The 16,698-nt window shown below is 39.3% G+C and overlaps 1 protein-coding gene across 1 annotated transcript in view; it reads left to right on the forward strand.

The window, feature by feature from the left end:
• GALNT17 (polypeptide N-acetylgalactosaminyltransferase 17) overlaps window positions 1-16,698 on the forward strand; it is a gene marked incomplete at its 5' end in the record, with an annotated part of 307,617 nt that overhangs the window by 274,572 nt on the left and 16,347 nt on the right. The window contains 2 exons of the mRNA XM_081333857.1: window positions 4,066-4,203; window positions 9,312-9,407. Of these exons, the coding sequence (XP_081189983.1) occupies window positions 4,066-4,203; window positions 9,312-9,407 (234 nt within the window). The remainder of the gene's footprint in view (window positions 1-4,065; window positions 4,204-9,311; window positions 9,408-16,698) is intronic.

Here is a 16,698-nt window from a genome sequence, read left to right on the forward strand (position 1 = left end):
GACAGGCTTTAAATTGCTATTTTTCCCAACCCTCATTCCGATAACAACATTTTGAAAAATAAAAAACTTACAGCAAACAAATACATAAAAGTGCAGTTCTTGGCTACAAGATGAAACCCATCCATACCCCTATGAGTATGAGTATTTTTTTTCTGAATGTAACTAAAGAAAATTTAAGCTGAATTCCAACTCCTGAGATTTTCATGAACACGTCCCTGTTATTTTCTTGGAAACAATAAGGAAGTGCTTTGCAATTGCCTTTTTAATTATTTTTTCTTAATTTCCCAATGCATTACTTGCTGGTCTCTCATTTTAATACTGATCAGGTCCAACAGTGCTTCCCTTTCCAAGACCAGCCAAAGTCATTTTAGTACTGACTTCAATACATATTATTTTCTTAATTACAGTAGGCTAGAATATTGTCAGGGACGCGGTGGCTCAGTGGGTTAGGACACTGAGCTTGTTGATCAGAAGGTCGGCAGTTTGGCGGGTCGAATCCCAAGTAGCAGAGTGAGCGCCTGTTACTCGTCCCAGCTTCTGCCAACCTAGCAGTTCAAAAGCACGTAAAAATGCAAGTAGAAAAATAGGGACCACTACAGTGGGAAGGTAACAGTGCTCCGTGCGCCTTTGGCGTCTAGTCATGCCGGCCACATGACCACGGAGACGTCCTCGGACAAGTGCTGGCTCTTCGGCTTTGAAATGGAGATGAGCACCGGCCCCTAGAGTCAGAAACAACTAGCACTCATGCGCAGGGGAACCTTTACCTTTACCTTAGAATATTGTCATTTTTCCATTTTCCAGAATTTTTTTTTTTACTTTACCATCTAGTCCACAGATCTTGGCTTCCTAATGTTCTCCCTGCAAGTGCTAACCAGGTCTAACCTTATTCAGTTGTTTTGAGATTGGCTAAATCAGGCTAAGTGTTGACATGTGTTGTGACATTTCTCTTTTTAAAAAAAAACACCAGAGATAATAATTTAATAATCATATTGATGGCTAAGTGGGGAGAGTTTTACTGGTGAAGATCCATTGTCATTAGAGAAGCCAATTGTTTATTCATCCTTGTTAGAAATGGGATCTGGACTTTTTAACAGGCTTTCAAAATGTATTTCTTTCTTCTCTGGCTTATTTGTTCTTTACTGATTTCGGCTTTTTTTTCTGGTTTTTCTGGTGTGCTTTATTGATTTTTTAATTTTTTTAAAAAAATTGTGTGTTTTGCTTTTATCTTTGCTCTTTGCCTTGACAATTGTCATCTTGGAAGATAAGCACTCTGTGTTTTCTAAATTGCTAATAGAGTGTAGGTTTAACTCATTAAAAATGGAGAGAGAGAGAGAGAGAGAGAGAGAGAGAGAGAGAGAGAGAGAGAGAGAGAGAGAGAGAGAGAGAGAGAGAGAGAGAAAGGAAGGAAGGAAGGAAGGAAGGAAGGAAGGAAGGAAGGAAGGAAGGAAGGAAGGAAGGAAGGAAGGAAGGAAGAAAGAAAGAAAGAAAGAAAGAAAGAAAGAAAGAAAGAAAGAAAGAAAGAAAGAAAGAAAGAAAGATCCTCAATCAAACCTCGCAGACAACAGAAGTTATAATTCCAAATATTCACAAACATTCACCACCCTGAAAGATATTTCTTCTCAAAGTGGACAGTATAAAAGTTGAGAAAACCTATTTAGCTTTTTAAAGTGATTCATATTTTACTTTACTGTCTGAAAAATGACACAATATCTCAAAAACCCATTAAAGATATATTGTGATCAGGAAATAGAAAATTATAACTGGAACTTTCAGCTAAATGCTGAAATATTCCAGCCCCAAATCTGAACCAACTTTTCTCTTTATAAGCAATTTCAAAAACTGTCTTCATTCCATCAAGTGTTTGTTTCTTTCCAGTGCATTCATCTTTGTATAAGTTGGACCAATCTTTGCTGTTCACATTTTAGCCCTGCAAAGATGTCAGAGATTTTTTCCCCTTTTCAGATTTTTTTTTGCACTTCTGAAATATGAGATTTTCATAAACATTTAAACAGATGGTGCTGTTTGGGGTTGCAGATTCATTCACTGGCATTCATTTCTGAACACTGGCAATAGAAAGAATGAAAATTTAATTTATGGGAGCACAATAGTTTGGTTTCACATCAGTCCTCTTCCTTAACAACAATTTAAAAATATCAACAGCAAAAGCTTCCGTGAACATTGACTTCAGCTGCCTATCATGGCTTCAGTCAATGAAAATTTTCACATAACACTTCAGTGCCTCTGTTAGATAGAGAAGATGTAGACTACTTTAAACACCTGTAATTAAAGGATGCATTTTACCCTAAGCACACTATAATTTTCCCTGAAAGCTAGGATGTCTAATCTAGAGATTATCTTCCAAGCCAACATGTGGTTGCCAAAATCACAGCAACTTGGAGGAATCTGCAGTCTTTGACATTCTTCAGAAACAAAGATTTGTTTCAAAAAGAGAAAGATATAGAGGGAAGCAGTGACGGTGTTGGTATAAATTAGCTTTAGTTAGATTTATCTTTCTTCTCTCTTATTGTCTGTCTTCACGACTTCTTAATCTCTTCTCTGCTTTGCATGATTTTGCTTACTTTGAAAAAAGAATAGCACAATGGGTCTGTATGTATGTCTGTATGAAAATAGTGATGATGATGATAACACTAAGGAAGATGACAGTGCTGATGACAATGCTGATGATGACAATGCTGATGATGACAATGCTGATGATGACAAAAGGTTTGGAGAAATGGCAAAAACTTATCAAAGAACAAGCTAACCAGACGTTAAGATTATAAATTCAACATTCTTGATTATCGCATCAAACCAGGACTCTCAAGCAAATATTAATGCTGAGAAGGTTATCTTTTTATAAGTGCTAAGTCTGCATACCAGAAAAAGATGACCTTTAGAGACTGGAATAATAATTTCTTCCTAAGAAACATCCTGATTTTGAGACTAAAGTCCCCATTTCTGTGCATAGGACCAAGTTGCTTTGAACATTTGGGAGTTATTTCAAGTTTCCTACCACTCAGAGTGGGATTTCAGTGTCAAAATGGAGTCTGCTGATTTCAGAATGTTTCATCTATTGCCATTATTAAAGATTTCAGGAAAACATTTTGCTACTCTTAGTTGGAGTGGATGGGGATTGAACTCATGATCTTCTACATATAAAACAGGTGCCTTGCCACTGAATTATACTCCATATCTTTAACTGTATTGGTAAGAATGTGGTGGCTCATATGGTTAGAATGCTGAGTTGAGAATCAGCAAGCCCACATTTGAGACTGGAATACTGCTGCGTGGTGGGATGAGCTGCCATTATTTGGTCCAGCTCCTGCTGACCTAGCAATTCAAAAGTGTGCAAACGCAAGTAGATAAATACTGTAGATGCCATTTCAGTGGGCTCATTAACAGGGACATGAAAGGAACTGCCCACCAAGAGCCTTGGTGGAGCAGTGGGCTAATGCCTCCTTAAGTAACACCAGCTGCCTGCAATTAGTGCAGGTTCACATCCCACCAGGCTCAAGGTTAACTCAGCCTTCCATCCTTCTGAGGTAGGTAAAATGAGGACCCAGATTGTTGGGGGCAATTAAGCTGACTTTGTAATAATGCCGCTTGGGGGGGGGGAAAGCCCTAATAAGCAGGCATATACATAGAATGAAGGCTATTGCTAAGCACATTGGTTTGTGCTTAAATTGTAAGCCGCCCTGAGTCTTCGGAGACGGGCGGGATATAAACGGGATTAAAATAAAAATAAAAAAAATAAAAATAAAAAACTGGCCATCTCCCAGACAATGGTGATGTCACCAATTAATCCTTTCAACCTGGAAGGACCTTGTTGCTTCTGATACAAATGTGACAACGATGTTGACAAGCTGTATTGGCTGGGCTGGATGAAATTTTATGCTGGGGGTGATTTTTAGGCCAAAGTTTACTCACATTTTATAAAGAGGGTAGGAAAATCCAAAAGAAAAATTCCTAACAATGTCTTTCCGAAAAACAAGTGAACATCTGATTATCTCAGAGAATAGCAACAACAAGAGAAAGTGATGATGTAACCACGTATCTCTCTTTCAGAACCCAGGAATTGATATCGGGGATGTTTCAGAGCGAAAAGCACTTAGAAAAAGTTTGAAATGCAGAAGTTTCCAATGGTACCTGGACCATGTCTACCCAGAAATGAGAAGATACAATAACACCATTGCCTATGGAGAGGTAATTGAGAAGGAAATACCGCATGGACCATGTAGGGATTCACTTGAATTTAGGCTACATTTTATGTCTCTCTCCCAACTACTTTCTAATGTGATCTACAGGGAGTAACTAGAATCAGCCAGTTTTACTCAAAACTGGAATTAAAACTCTTTCAGCCAACCCCAATGGCTATCCAATGTAATTCTTACCTTCAGGACAGAAGGCTACAAAGATCTCTGGAATCAGTTTAATTTGGTCATGTTCCATCTAACCCAGCATAGTCTACACCAGGAGACTTAGTAACTTTCAGGTGTTTTGAGCTTCAGTTACTATTTTTCTTGAATGTTGCCTTTACTGGTTATCAGTTGAGAAGATGCCATAAAAATTTGCCTATTATTGTGCATTTCAGCTTTCTACTTGAGAAACTTTCCTGACTCTTTATCAAGGTCATGTCATTTCTTAACATTAGTTATCATAGCCAGAACTGATGGGAATTATAGGTTAACCACATCTTTTGGGTCAGGAATTTCCTGTTCCTGGTGTAGACAGCACCAAGCTTGATTTGAATTGGTTTTAGGTAATAGGGACGAGGTGCCATCTATTTTTAATCTCAGTTCAGTTTGGATGGCCTGCTTGATCTGATTTAACCATTCAAATTGATTTGGAAATCTGATTGATTTCAACTGTCAATTCATTTCGAAAGTTGTTTTGATTCTTCATTCAATCAAATGATATTTTTTTTCAGATTGTTTTTTGAACCTGGCAACTTCTCTGCCACCAGCCTTGTGATATCTGGCCAATATGGCTGCAACACAGCTGCAATTTTCCAGCTGTGCTACCTGTGGTCCTTTTTTCAATAGGAAGACTAAAGGTGTGAAGCTGGGATCCCTTGCTTGCAAAACACATTTCTTACATGCATAATAAGGTCCTCCTTATTGTGAACATGGACCACCAATTTAACACATGCATTTGAGGGTCTCTCTTTGAAGGAACAGCTCAAAATATATGGCCATCTAACATCTCATTGTTATCAGATCAAAGTGGTGGTAGTATCTGACAGCCTTACCCTGGTCTCTGTTCTGCCTCCCTAAATAATTCAAGCATTGGATTTGATGAGGAGAGAACATTCTCCTTTGCCTGAAATTTAGTGGAGGGAAATTAGTTGTAGAATTCATGAAAACCAGATGGCTATGAGTGCACTTTGATTTACGATGCATTCTTCTTTATGATAAATCACACTAGGTAGGAAACGTGTGTTATATTTTTCAGCCCTAATTATAAAGCGATGAGTGGATGTCTTCTGTTGTTTCTTTCCTGTTTCTAGTATTTGTTTAGTCTTGCAACCCTCTTGGATTCCAGTTTGATTAGGAAAGCTTGGGCACCGTACTGATTTGCAATATTTGTCAGGCTGCAACCCTTGTCATCGTTTAACATTAGTTATCATAGCCAAGTTTGATGGGAATAACAGATCAGTAACAATTGGTGGGTCATGAATTTCCCATTCTTGGTGTAAGCAGCACCAAGGTACTATTGGTTTTAGACAGCGGGATCTGAATTGGCTTTAGATGTACAGCTAGGGTGCTGTCTAATTCTAATCTCAGTCTAGTTTGGATGGTTGATCTGATTTAACTATTCAACTTGAGTTGCCAATCTAAATGATTTCAACTGTTAATTCATTTGGAAAGTGGTTTTGATTCTTTATTCAACCAAGTGATTTTCAAATCAAATTTCCAAATTTAAGTTTTACACACAATTCTACTTTAACAAGTCGCTTCCTCAATTCAGTTATATAGAGCTGTGGCTCACTGGATTACATGCAGAAATTTAAACCAAACATCTCTAGGTGAGTTTGAGGAAGATTTCTGCTGGAAACTTTGTATTCATTATCATTCCTTAACATGACTACTAAATTAAGCCATTTTTCTGGGTTATCACAATGCAGTGAACCAAACTAACTGATAGCCTGGATTTACATGACCCACTAAGCCACAGGTGTACAAAAAAGAAAGCAATTGACCAAGATGTGATTCTGATTAGAGCAGTCTATAAGTCTTATAAGTAAGTAAATAAAGCGAATACTACTGCAACATGCAATTATAATTTCTGGTTATGTGTTTGGGTAGACACAGCCAATGCATAGTATACTGAAGCTGATAGATCAATAGTTTGACTTCTATAATCATAAGGTCCCATTCCCTTTTCACTCTTCAACCAACATTTCTTTGTTGATGAACAAAGTCATTGTTGAGCTCATTTTGAACTTCAGAGCTCAGACTAGGAGAAACAGCTTTAGCGAACAACTGTTGGAAAATAAGTTATGGGTGGGATATCTGTATAGTGATGGTGGTGGACATTCACAATGTTCTTCTTAACTGAAAATCCCTACCCTTTATACAGTATGTGAATAGGGTTGGTATCCACCACATCTTTATCATATTCAGCCCAGAATTAAAATGTAGATTGGTGTGCAGTGGAAAGCAGCATCTGGGAAGTTTGCAGAAGCCCTCATTTGCCAGCCATTTGCTTGACAAGCTGGCAGAGGGCCTATGGAAACAGACAGAAATAATTCACCCATAATTCATTTTCAATTGCTATTCCATTCCAGACATAACCAATCACTTATGAATGGACATTCAGCTATTTTTTTTACAGTATATCAGGTTTCCATTCCATCTAGAGAAGGAGGAAGACAAGGAGGAAGTTTTAGGTTACCATTTCAAAAGAAGAAGAAAAAATCTCTAATCTCCCATCACTTCTTTAAAAAGATAAATATTTGGCAGAGAGGAGAAAAATGCTAGGAAAGAAATTGAGAAAAATTCCTAGGAGACACTCATCCTATGAAGATAACAATTATGTATTTCCTTCTGTTACCTATGTACCAGGGTAGATAATTCTTAATATCTGATGGATACATTAATAGTAATTTGCGGGAGGAAAGTCCACAGTGAGTTTGGCTGTGATGAAGAATGGATAAAATATGTTACTCTTATGTTAGTCCAGCTTTGTTTGACCTGGGATTCTTTCCATTACTACATTTTTAACACTGTGAATTATATGGGGGGTGAGGTGTTACCCCTCATTGATAGGGCTTGCAACTTGGGTGTCCTCCTGGACTCATGGCTCAGTTTGGAAGATCATATAGGAGCCGTGACCAGGAGGACTTTTGCCCAGGTCCGCCTGGTGCGCCAGTTGAGGCCCTATCTGGACCGAGATGCCCTATGCACAGTCACTCATTCGCTCGTGACCTCCCGGTTAGACTACTACAATGCTCTCTACATGGGGCTGCCCTTGAGGACCACTGGGAGGCTTCAGCTGGTGCAGAATGCAGCCGCGCAAGTTGTGATGGGAGTCTCCCGATACTCCCGTGTAACACTTCTCCTCCGCGAGCTGCATTGGCTTCCGGTTGCCCTCTGGGTGAGATTCAAGGTGCTGGTGATGACCTACAAAGCCCTAAATGGCATGGGTCTGGATTACCTTAGGGAGCACCTGCTGCCAGCATCAATTTCCCATCATCCTGTGTGCTCCCACAGGGAGGGCCTCCTTAGGGTGCCACCCGTCAGTGATTGCCGGCGGGTGATCCCCAGGGGAAGGGCGTTCTCTGTGGGTGCGCCTGCCCTATGGAATGATCTGCCTGTGGATCTCCGGACTGTCCCCAACCTTCGTTCGTTTCGCCGGGACCTAAAAACCTGGTTATTTGATTTATCTGGCCTGGACTGAGGGGTTTTAAATTTTTAAATTTTTAACTTTTTGGGCTATTAATTGTTATTTAATTTTATTTTAACTCTATTTTAACTTATATTGGTTTTTTACTTTGCCCTGTAAACCACCCTGAGTCCTTCGGGAATAGGGCGGTATATAAAACCAATTAAATAAATAAATAAAATAAATATTTTAGGACAGTGGGAATAAATTTGCATTCTGCATTTGTCCCCATTCCTCTCCCCACCCCAATCCCCATTATGATCTCAGGAAGTATCTATTCTGTAATGACACCCTACCCTATAGAACAGATTTCTACCACTTTCTCCAAGAAATGGATGGTTCCATTTCTTGTGGCATTTTGAAAGTCCATGAAAATCTTGCTCTTCTTCCAGACATTGGGGCTGAGTTAGAAGTCACTGAAACATTGGCATGGGTGTAAGTGATAAATAGCCTTTGATTCAGTTTCTTTTTGGAACTTTTTATTTTTTTCACAATCCCAAGTTTCTCAGATTGATGGGTGGATATATAAATTGGAAGGAAGGAAGGAAGGAAGGAAGGAAGGAAGGAAGGAAGGAAGGAAGGAAGGAAGGAAGGAAGGAAGGAAGGAAGGAAGGAAGGAAATTATAATGAGAGCCAATTTTGAAGCCCATTATTGTTTTGTGAAAAAGCCAGGAAATGGATTGATGGTATAATAGAATTTCCCTTCGTGCATCTCACAGTTTGAAATTCCAGAAGAAAGTGCTTGAACAAAATTGCTTTGAATTCTCTGGGCTTAGCCTGGCCTACCTTTCTGAGAGAGAGAGAGAAAGGCCCTCAGTACCCACAACTTCCTCTTTGTAGTCAAAATGGCGGCTATTGCAACTTCTACATTTCTTTAAAAAAAAAGCAGACCAACACCATGCATAGTCTGCTTTCTGGCCTACTGTAACATTTTCTGTTTTGTCAACCATATTTTAACCTCTTTTTCAGAGGGCCCAATAATTTGTTTTAGTAAGCTGTTGTGAATTTATCTCTGTATTGATCTACAGCCTCCCTGGCTGCTGCTATTTGCTTTCTGTGGGACAGAATCACTGTATGGAAAGCCAAGAAGGCTGCAGGTTGCTTGGGAGATAATGGCGAACTAAGAGATAAGAAAATATACGGAAATCCAAGAATACCAAATTCATAACAATCTCACTAGAAGTCACTCCTTTTTAAACAAAGACTCATTTTGTCCATAAAATTAAGCATACTATTGTAAGTAAAAATGAATGATTAGCTGATGCTGCTCAGAGTTGCTTTGGGTAGTGAGCTGGGTGGCATATACATTTAATGAACAAATCAATAAATCTTCCCACAATTACAAAGCACTTGGGGAAAAAAACATCTGTCAAAATATCTTCATCTTAGTCTTGCAGGGTCTCATTCTGTTTTTGAATTTGTTGCAGCTGAGGAACAACAAGATAAAAGATGTCTGCCTCGATCAAGGGCCACAGGAAAATCACACGGCGATCCTCTACCCGTGCCATGGCTGGGGGCCACAGGTTAGAATTCAGCTTGGTTACCATGATGTGATTTGAACAAGGATGCTGCAAAACTTATAATGTACTAGTGAAGAAGCCCTTGTGAATTCTGCAGTGAGCAGGAGGATGAACTAGGTGACTTCAAAAATATGTTCCAAATCTAGAATTCTAGGGATCAATTAATTCAGGATTACCAAGACAGAAAGTAGCAATAGCAATAGCACTTAGACTTACATACTGCCCCATAGTGCTTTACAGCACTCTCTGTGCAATTTACAGTCAGCATATTGCCCCCAACAATCTGGGTCCTCATTTTCCCGACCTTGGAAAGTTGGAAGGCTGAGTCAACCTCAAGCAGTCAAAATTGAACTCCTGAGTATGGGCAGAGTTAGTCTGCAATATTGCATTCCAAACACTGCACCACCACAGTTCTTAAATGTGACCATATTTCAGATTCAACCTTTAACTTTATAGCATGTCAACTTCCTTGTCATTGGGTTTAAATAGTAAAAAAAATAAAAGTAGGCTGGGGAAAGGAAAATGGTGGCTATCGAAAGATGAAACCATGGACATAATTTCCAGACAAGCACATGGAGAATTGGCTGATTATCAGCAGACAGCCAGAACACACAAAGATGAAGTCAGGAAGGCAAAGGCTCAGAATGAACAAAGACTTGCAACAGAAATCATGGATAATAAAAAAAAAGTTTCTTCCAACATATAACAACAAGAAAAAAGTCAAGGAAACTGTAGGTTCACTAAAGAGAGAAGATGGCAAGGAAGTAACAAGCAACAGGGAGAAAGCAGAGCTGCTTAACTCATACTTTGCACCAGTCTTCACACAACATACAAAAAAAAAGACAAATTAGAAACAAAAATTAAAACCTGGAATTAAGGAAAAAACTTCCTAAGACCAAGGACAATTAATCAGTGGAACAGTTTGCCCCCAAAAATCATGAGTGCTCCATCACTGGAGATGGAAGAGGCTAGACAATCACTCGTCTGAGATGGTATAGGTCAGGATTAGGCAACCTCGGCTCTTTCATGACTCATGGACTTCAACTCCCAGAATTCCTGAGTGATAAAAGAGCCGAGGTTGCCTACCCCTGGTATAGGTTCTCCAGCTTGAGCAGGGAGCTGGCCTAGAAAACCTCCAAGGACTCTTCCAGATTCTATTCTATTCTATTCTACAGTCTATTCTATTCTATTCTATTCTATTCTATTCTATTCTATTCTATTCTATTCCATTCCATTCCATTCCATTCCATTCCATTCCATTCCATTCCATTCCATTCCATTCCATTCTATTCTATTCTATTCTATTCTATTCTATTCTATTCTATTCTATTCTATTCTATTCTATTCTATTCTATTCTATTCTATTCTATTCTATTCTATTCTCAGTGTCTGGATCTCCTTCAATGGAATAAGGAAAACATTTTGTGCATCCCCTTCAAGATGTTTATCAGTTTATGGAGTTCTTTCCCGTTTGACATTCAGGAATTGCATTTATATCTCCAAGGGGGCTTTTTTCTTTTCTCTTTCTTTCCCCAAAGGTCAACTACTATTTACTTTCTACACCTGAATAGAGCTTGTGCTCTGCTCTTTTTCTTCCTTCAGTAGCAGATCCTTTTCCTAGTGACTTTTGTAAAGTGAAATTCTTCCACAAATGTGTACGGTTATGTAGCTCTTTCATATTGGAATTTCCTACTTGCCCCAAACATTTATTTCACAGTTGGACATGCAAGCAGATCTTTCACTCCTGTGCCCTTCCCCTTCATTTACAGGTTAATCAAATCCACTGGTGGTTAGCAGAATATAAGAGTAACAGAGTTGGAAGGGGCTTTGGAGGTCTTCTAGTCCAACCTTCTGCTGAAGCAGAAAACCCTATACAGCTCAGACAAAATGGTTGTCTTTTCTTAAAACCTCCATTGTTGGAGCACATAGAACTTCTGGAGGCAAGTCGTTCCACAGATTAATTGTTCTAATTGTCAGAAAATTTTTCCTTAGTTCTAGGTTGTTTCTCTCCTTGATTAGTTTCTATCCATTGCTTCTCGTCCTGCCTTCAGGTGCTTTGGAGAATAGCTTGTCCCCCCCTTTCTTTGTGGCACCCCCTTAGATATTGGAACATTGCTACTGTGTCATCCCCAGTCTTTCTTTTCATTAAACTAGACATACCCAATTCCTGCAACCATTTTTCATGTGTTTTAGCCTCCAGTCCTCTAACAATCTTTGTTGCTCTTTTCTGAACACTTTCTAAAGTCTCACCATTTTTTTTATATTGTGATGACCAAAACTGGATGCAATATTCCAAGTGTGTCTTTACTAAGGTGTTATAAAGCAGTATTAACACTTCACATGATCTTGATTCTATCCCTCTGTTAATGCAGCTTGCTTTTTTTTTTTACCAGCTGCAGCCATTTCCACCTGTTTTCTGACTTGTGGGCAAAACTTTGGTACAGAAACGCCAAGAATTTTGCTGTTACCCCTACCTCAAATTTATTCCAAGAGTTGCTATTTTACTTTTTTCACACCTGGACCCTTCAGAGTGACAGCAGGCTACTCTTTTGGGAGGACCTTGGGGAAACAAATGGCAAGGATAGTTTAGCAGACACCACAATTTGCTCCAATAGAGGTTTTCCAGTCGTCTTTTCAAGGTAGCTCTGTGCAGCATGCGTAGCATCAGTTATGAAAACCTGCCCAGTCCAAGATCAGTGGGAGCACTGATGGATGAGATGTAATTTGGCACCTTCCACAAAATTCAGAACCAGAAGGCTTTTCAGGCTGTCAATCAGCTCTTTTAATACCTCACAATTCTTCTTCTGATTGAATGAACACAGCTTGGAAATAATGGTAGTCCTCCAGTTATGACCATTCATTCATTTGAAGTTACAATGGCACTGAAGAAAATGACTTACAGCTGGTTCTCACACTTACGACCATGGCAGCATCCCCACAGTCTTGTGATTAAAATTCAGGCACTTGGCAATTGGCATGTGTTTATCCTTGTGTTGTGCAATCACCATTTACAACCTTCTTAGACAGCTTCTGACAAGCAAAGAGAATGGGAGAACTGGATTTGCTTAAGAACTGCACATTTCACTTAACAACTGCAGTGATTTGCTTCACAACTGCAGGAAAACAAAGGTTGTAAAAGTGGGCGTGGCTCACATAACAACCACTTTGTTTAGCCACAGAAATTGTGGGCCCAGTTGTCATAGTTGGGCAAGAACTGGCTCAAAAACAGTAACTGTGAGAGGGACCTTGGAGTCCTACTGTATGATCAGTTGACTATGAGCCAGCAGTGTGCAGCAGCAGCCAAAAAAGCTAATACAATCCTGGGTTGTATAAACAGAGATATAGAATCAGGATCACGTGAGGTATTAGTACTGCTTTATAAAAACCCTAGTAAGGCCACACCTGGAATACTGTAACCAGGGCTTTTTTTCTCATAGAACGCTCAGAATGGAGTTCCGGCACCTTTTTTGGAGAGAACCTTGTAGGATAGGCAAGGCGGGTTGTATGACATGTGTGAGTTCCAGCACCTTTTTCTTTTACAAAAAAAGCACTGACTGTAACCAATTTTGGTCACCATACTACAAAAAAGATGTTGAGACTCTGGAAAATTTTCAGAGAAGAGCAACTAAAATGATCAAAGGCCTGGAGACCAAAACATATGAAGAATGGCTGCAGGACTTGGGTTTGGCTAGTCTAAAGAAAAGAAGAAATAGGGGAGACATGATAGCAGTGTTCCAGTATCTGAGGGGCTGCCACAAGGCAGAGGGGGGCAGGTTGTTCACCAGAGCACCAGAGGAAAGAACGAGAAACAATGGTTGGAAACTGATCAAAGATAGAAGCAATCTGGAATTAAGGAGAAACTTCCTGACAGTGAGGACAAACAACCAGTGGAACAGCTTGCCTTTAGAAATCATGGGCACTCCATCACTGGAGATTTCTAAGAAGAGGATAGACAGTCATTTGTCTGAGATAGTATAGATTCTCCTGCTTGAGCAGGGGGCTGGACTAGAAGACCTCCAAGGTCCCTTCCAGCTATATTCTTTTCTATTCTGTTCTGTTCTGTTCTGTTCTGTTCTGTTCTGTTCTACTCTACTCTACTCTACTCTACTATTATGTTATGTTATGTTGTTATGTTATGTTATGTTGTTATGTTATGTTATGTTATGTTATGTTATGTTATGTTATGTTATGTTATGTTATGTTATGTTATGTTATGTTATGTTATGTTATGTTATGTTATGTTATGATATGTTATGTTATGTTATGTTATGTTATGTTATGTTATGTTATGTTATGTTATGTTATGTTATGTTATGTTATGTTATGTTATGTTATGTTATGTTATGTTATGTTATGTTATGTTGTATTATAAAGTTGAGGAGTAGCTGTAGCTGATGAACTAGACCAGTGTTTCTGAACCCCAGCAACTTTAAGATATGTGGACTTCAATATGCTGGCTGGGGAATTCTGGGTATTGAAGTCTACACATTTTAAAATCACTGGGGTTCAGAAATGCTGAAGTACACTAAAAGCTTTCTTTGAAACAGACTTGCAAGCAAGGCTGGCAATTGCACAACCCCAGCATTAGGACTGTACAAAATATTATAAGCCTGAAATGTAGCCAAATTAAAATGGCTATGTAAAACAATTCTAACCTGGAAAAAGACAGCCCAGTTCTAGAGTTTTGTCCTAAATTCAACTGAGAATAAGAATTGCAATCATTCTTTCAAATGTTACCGTTGGGAACAAAGGAAGCTCAGAAGAAACTCCAACTCCCTTGCTTCTTGTCCTCCTGGTGTCACAAAAATGGATGAGATGATAGTCCAGGCTTTGTACTATCTATCTAATTTAAAAGCAATTTAAAACTCTAAGAAATGGATTCAAGCTGGAAGGATCTCTCACATAAGAACACACATTCAGGAATATTTAAATATACTGATTTTAGCATTTAGGACATTACTTGAAATTGAGTGATGATCACCTGAAAAATCACCAACTCCTACCCTAAAGGAGAAAAACTGGAAGGTGAAGCAAACTTCATGGTTTCTTGAATCCCATTTAGGTCTTCATGAAGTATCCACGTGGTTTCAAACACTCAATCATTCAATTAATCAAGCAAGGAGAATAGAGTGGGAAGGGAACTTGGAGATCGAGTCCAGAGGTATTACATACATACACACACACACACACACACACACACACACACACATATATACTGCTCAAAAAAATAAAGGGAACACTTAAAGAACACAATGTACTGTATTTAATAGTAGGATGTCTTATCTTGTGTTCCCTTTATTTTTTTGAGCAGTATATATATATATATATATATATATATATATATATATATATATATATATATATATATATATATATATATATATATATATATATATATATATGTGTGTGTGTGTGTGTGTGTGTGTGTGTGTGTGTGTGTGTGTGTGTATGTATGTATATGTGTATGTGTATATATGTATACATACATACATACATACATACATACATACATATACCTTTTGGGCACCAGGGACCAGTACCATGGAGAGAGATTTTTCCATGGACTGGAGGGTCCTGGTTTTGTGTACTGCCTGCATCCCGTGGATGGGCTTTGCTTGTTTGTGTGGACCGGTTGCTGGCACGCCGCAGCTTGGTACTGGTCCATGGACCAGGGGTTGGGGACCCCTGTTCTAGTCCAACCCCCTGCTGAAGTAGGAGACCCTTTAAAATTTGAGATCTTTGGATTTTCTTTGAAAGTTTCTTTGAAATACAGTCCGTGTGGGGCCATGATGCTCTTTGGATTTAGTGATGCATGATCCATGATGACGTTGGTCTGATCATCTCAAGAGGACCTGCTGAAAATCTCTCCTCCTTGTGAGCTTTATAGAACCTGGAAGAGATGGAAGATCTTCTTTCTGGTGATCTTGCACAGCCTTCCCCAGGGTCTTGGCTGATGCCCTCCTTTCTTATTTTTCAAGAGATTATTAAAAACCTCCTTTTCCACCAGGCCTTTAGCTTGATGGAATGAGTTGTGGGCATCCATTTGTATATTTGTTTGCGCAGTTTGGACATGTTGGCACATTGCTTTTGACTTTGCTGTACATAGCTCAAAGCTGTAGGATTGGGCCAGTTAACAAATACGGTAAACAAATTTATTATTTATTTTATTTTTTATTTGTTTATATCCTACCTTTATTGTTTTTATAAACAACTCAAGGCGACAAACATATCTAATACTCCTTCCTCACCTTATTTTCCCCACAACAACTTTGTGAGGTGGATTGGGCTGAGAGAGAGTGACCGGCCCAAGATCACCTTGCTGGTTTTCATGGCTAAGACTCGATTAAAACTGATGGTCTCCTGGTTTCTATTGTGGTGCCTTGACCACTAGACTAGGGATGTCCAACCTTGGCAACTTTAAGACTTGTGGACTTCAACTCCCAGTATTCCCCATCCAGCATAGTTGGCTGAGGAATTCTAGAAGCTGAAGTCCATAGGTCAGCTGTGTCTTTTCCTAGCATCACATGTTGCTTTCCACAGCTTCAGTACAGACCAGGAAGAAGATGTATTAGAAGAAGTAGTAGAAGACCTCCAAAGTCCCTTCCAACTCTGTTATTCTGTTATTCATTTAAGGAGTTGTGGATGGATGTGTCACACCTGCCCTTCCATGCACTGACACACCTTTTCCCTTTTCAATCCAAAGAGTAGCACAACCCCACGGCATAGACAATCTCACCATGGACCTCTGATCATGCTAGGTGATCATTTGGGCTTTTCTGAGCCTATTGAAATCTTCCCTTTAAATTCATTTATCAACCAAAGAGGATGGAGAACAGAGTGGGGGCTGGGAGGGTCTTAACCCAGTTCTACAGGGCTGCCACCGAAGCCTCACATTGTACCTTTGAAATATCTCAGTTGAAAGGGAAATAAAATAATTTCCATGCTGTTTGCTTATTCTGCGCTTGTAGCTGAATGCACCAAATAAATTATTTGATATCCGGAGCTGGCTTGTATGGTTAGTTCCTCTTGCTCTCCGCCCCCAGCCACTGTTTTAACAAAACAACTTTTATTCTACCGCTTGATTTCTGGAATTAAAATTTGTGGCTGCTGCTTGCTTCTTTCAACCCATCTGTCAAAGAAGCGCAAGGCTGTTTCCCTTTCCTTGATCATCTCTCTCCCTCCCACCTTCTTTTTCCATTTCTTTTCATTGTTAGATAGCAAGAAACATCCTTCCCCCCCCCCGCCCTGTCTTGCTGATCTTCCATTCATTTGTATCGTATCTTTAAAAACAAAC

Source organism: Vipera berus (assembly GCF_964194415.1).
Source record: "Vipera berus genome assembly, chromosome: 1".
Lineage (NCBI taxonomy): Eukaryota > Metazoa > Chordata > Lepidosauria > Squamata > Viperidae > Vipera > Vipera berus.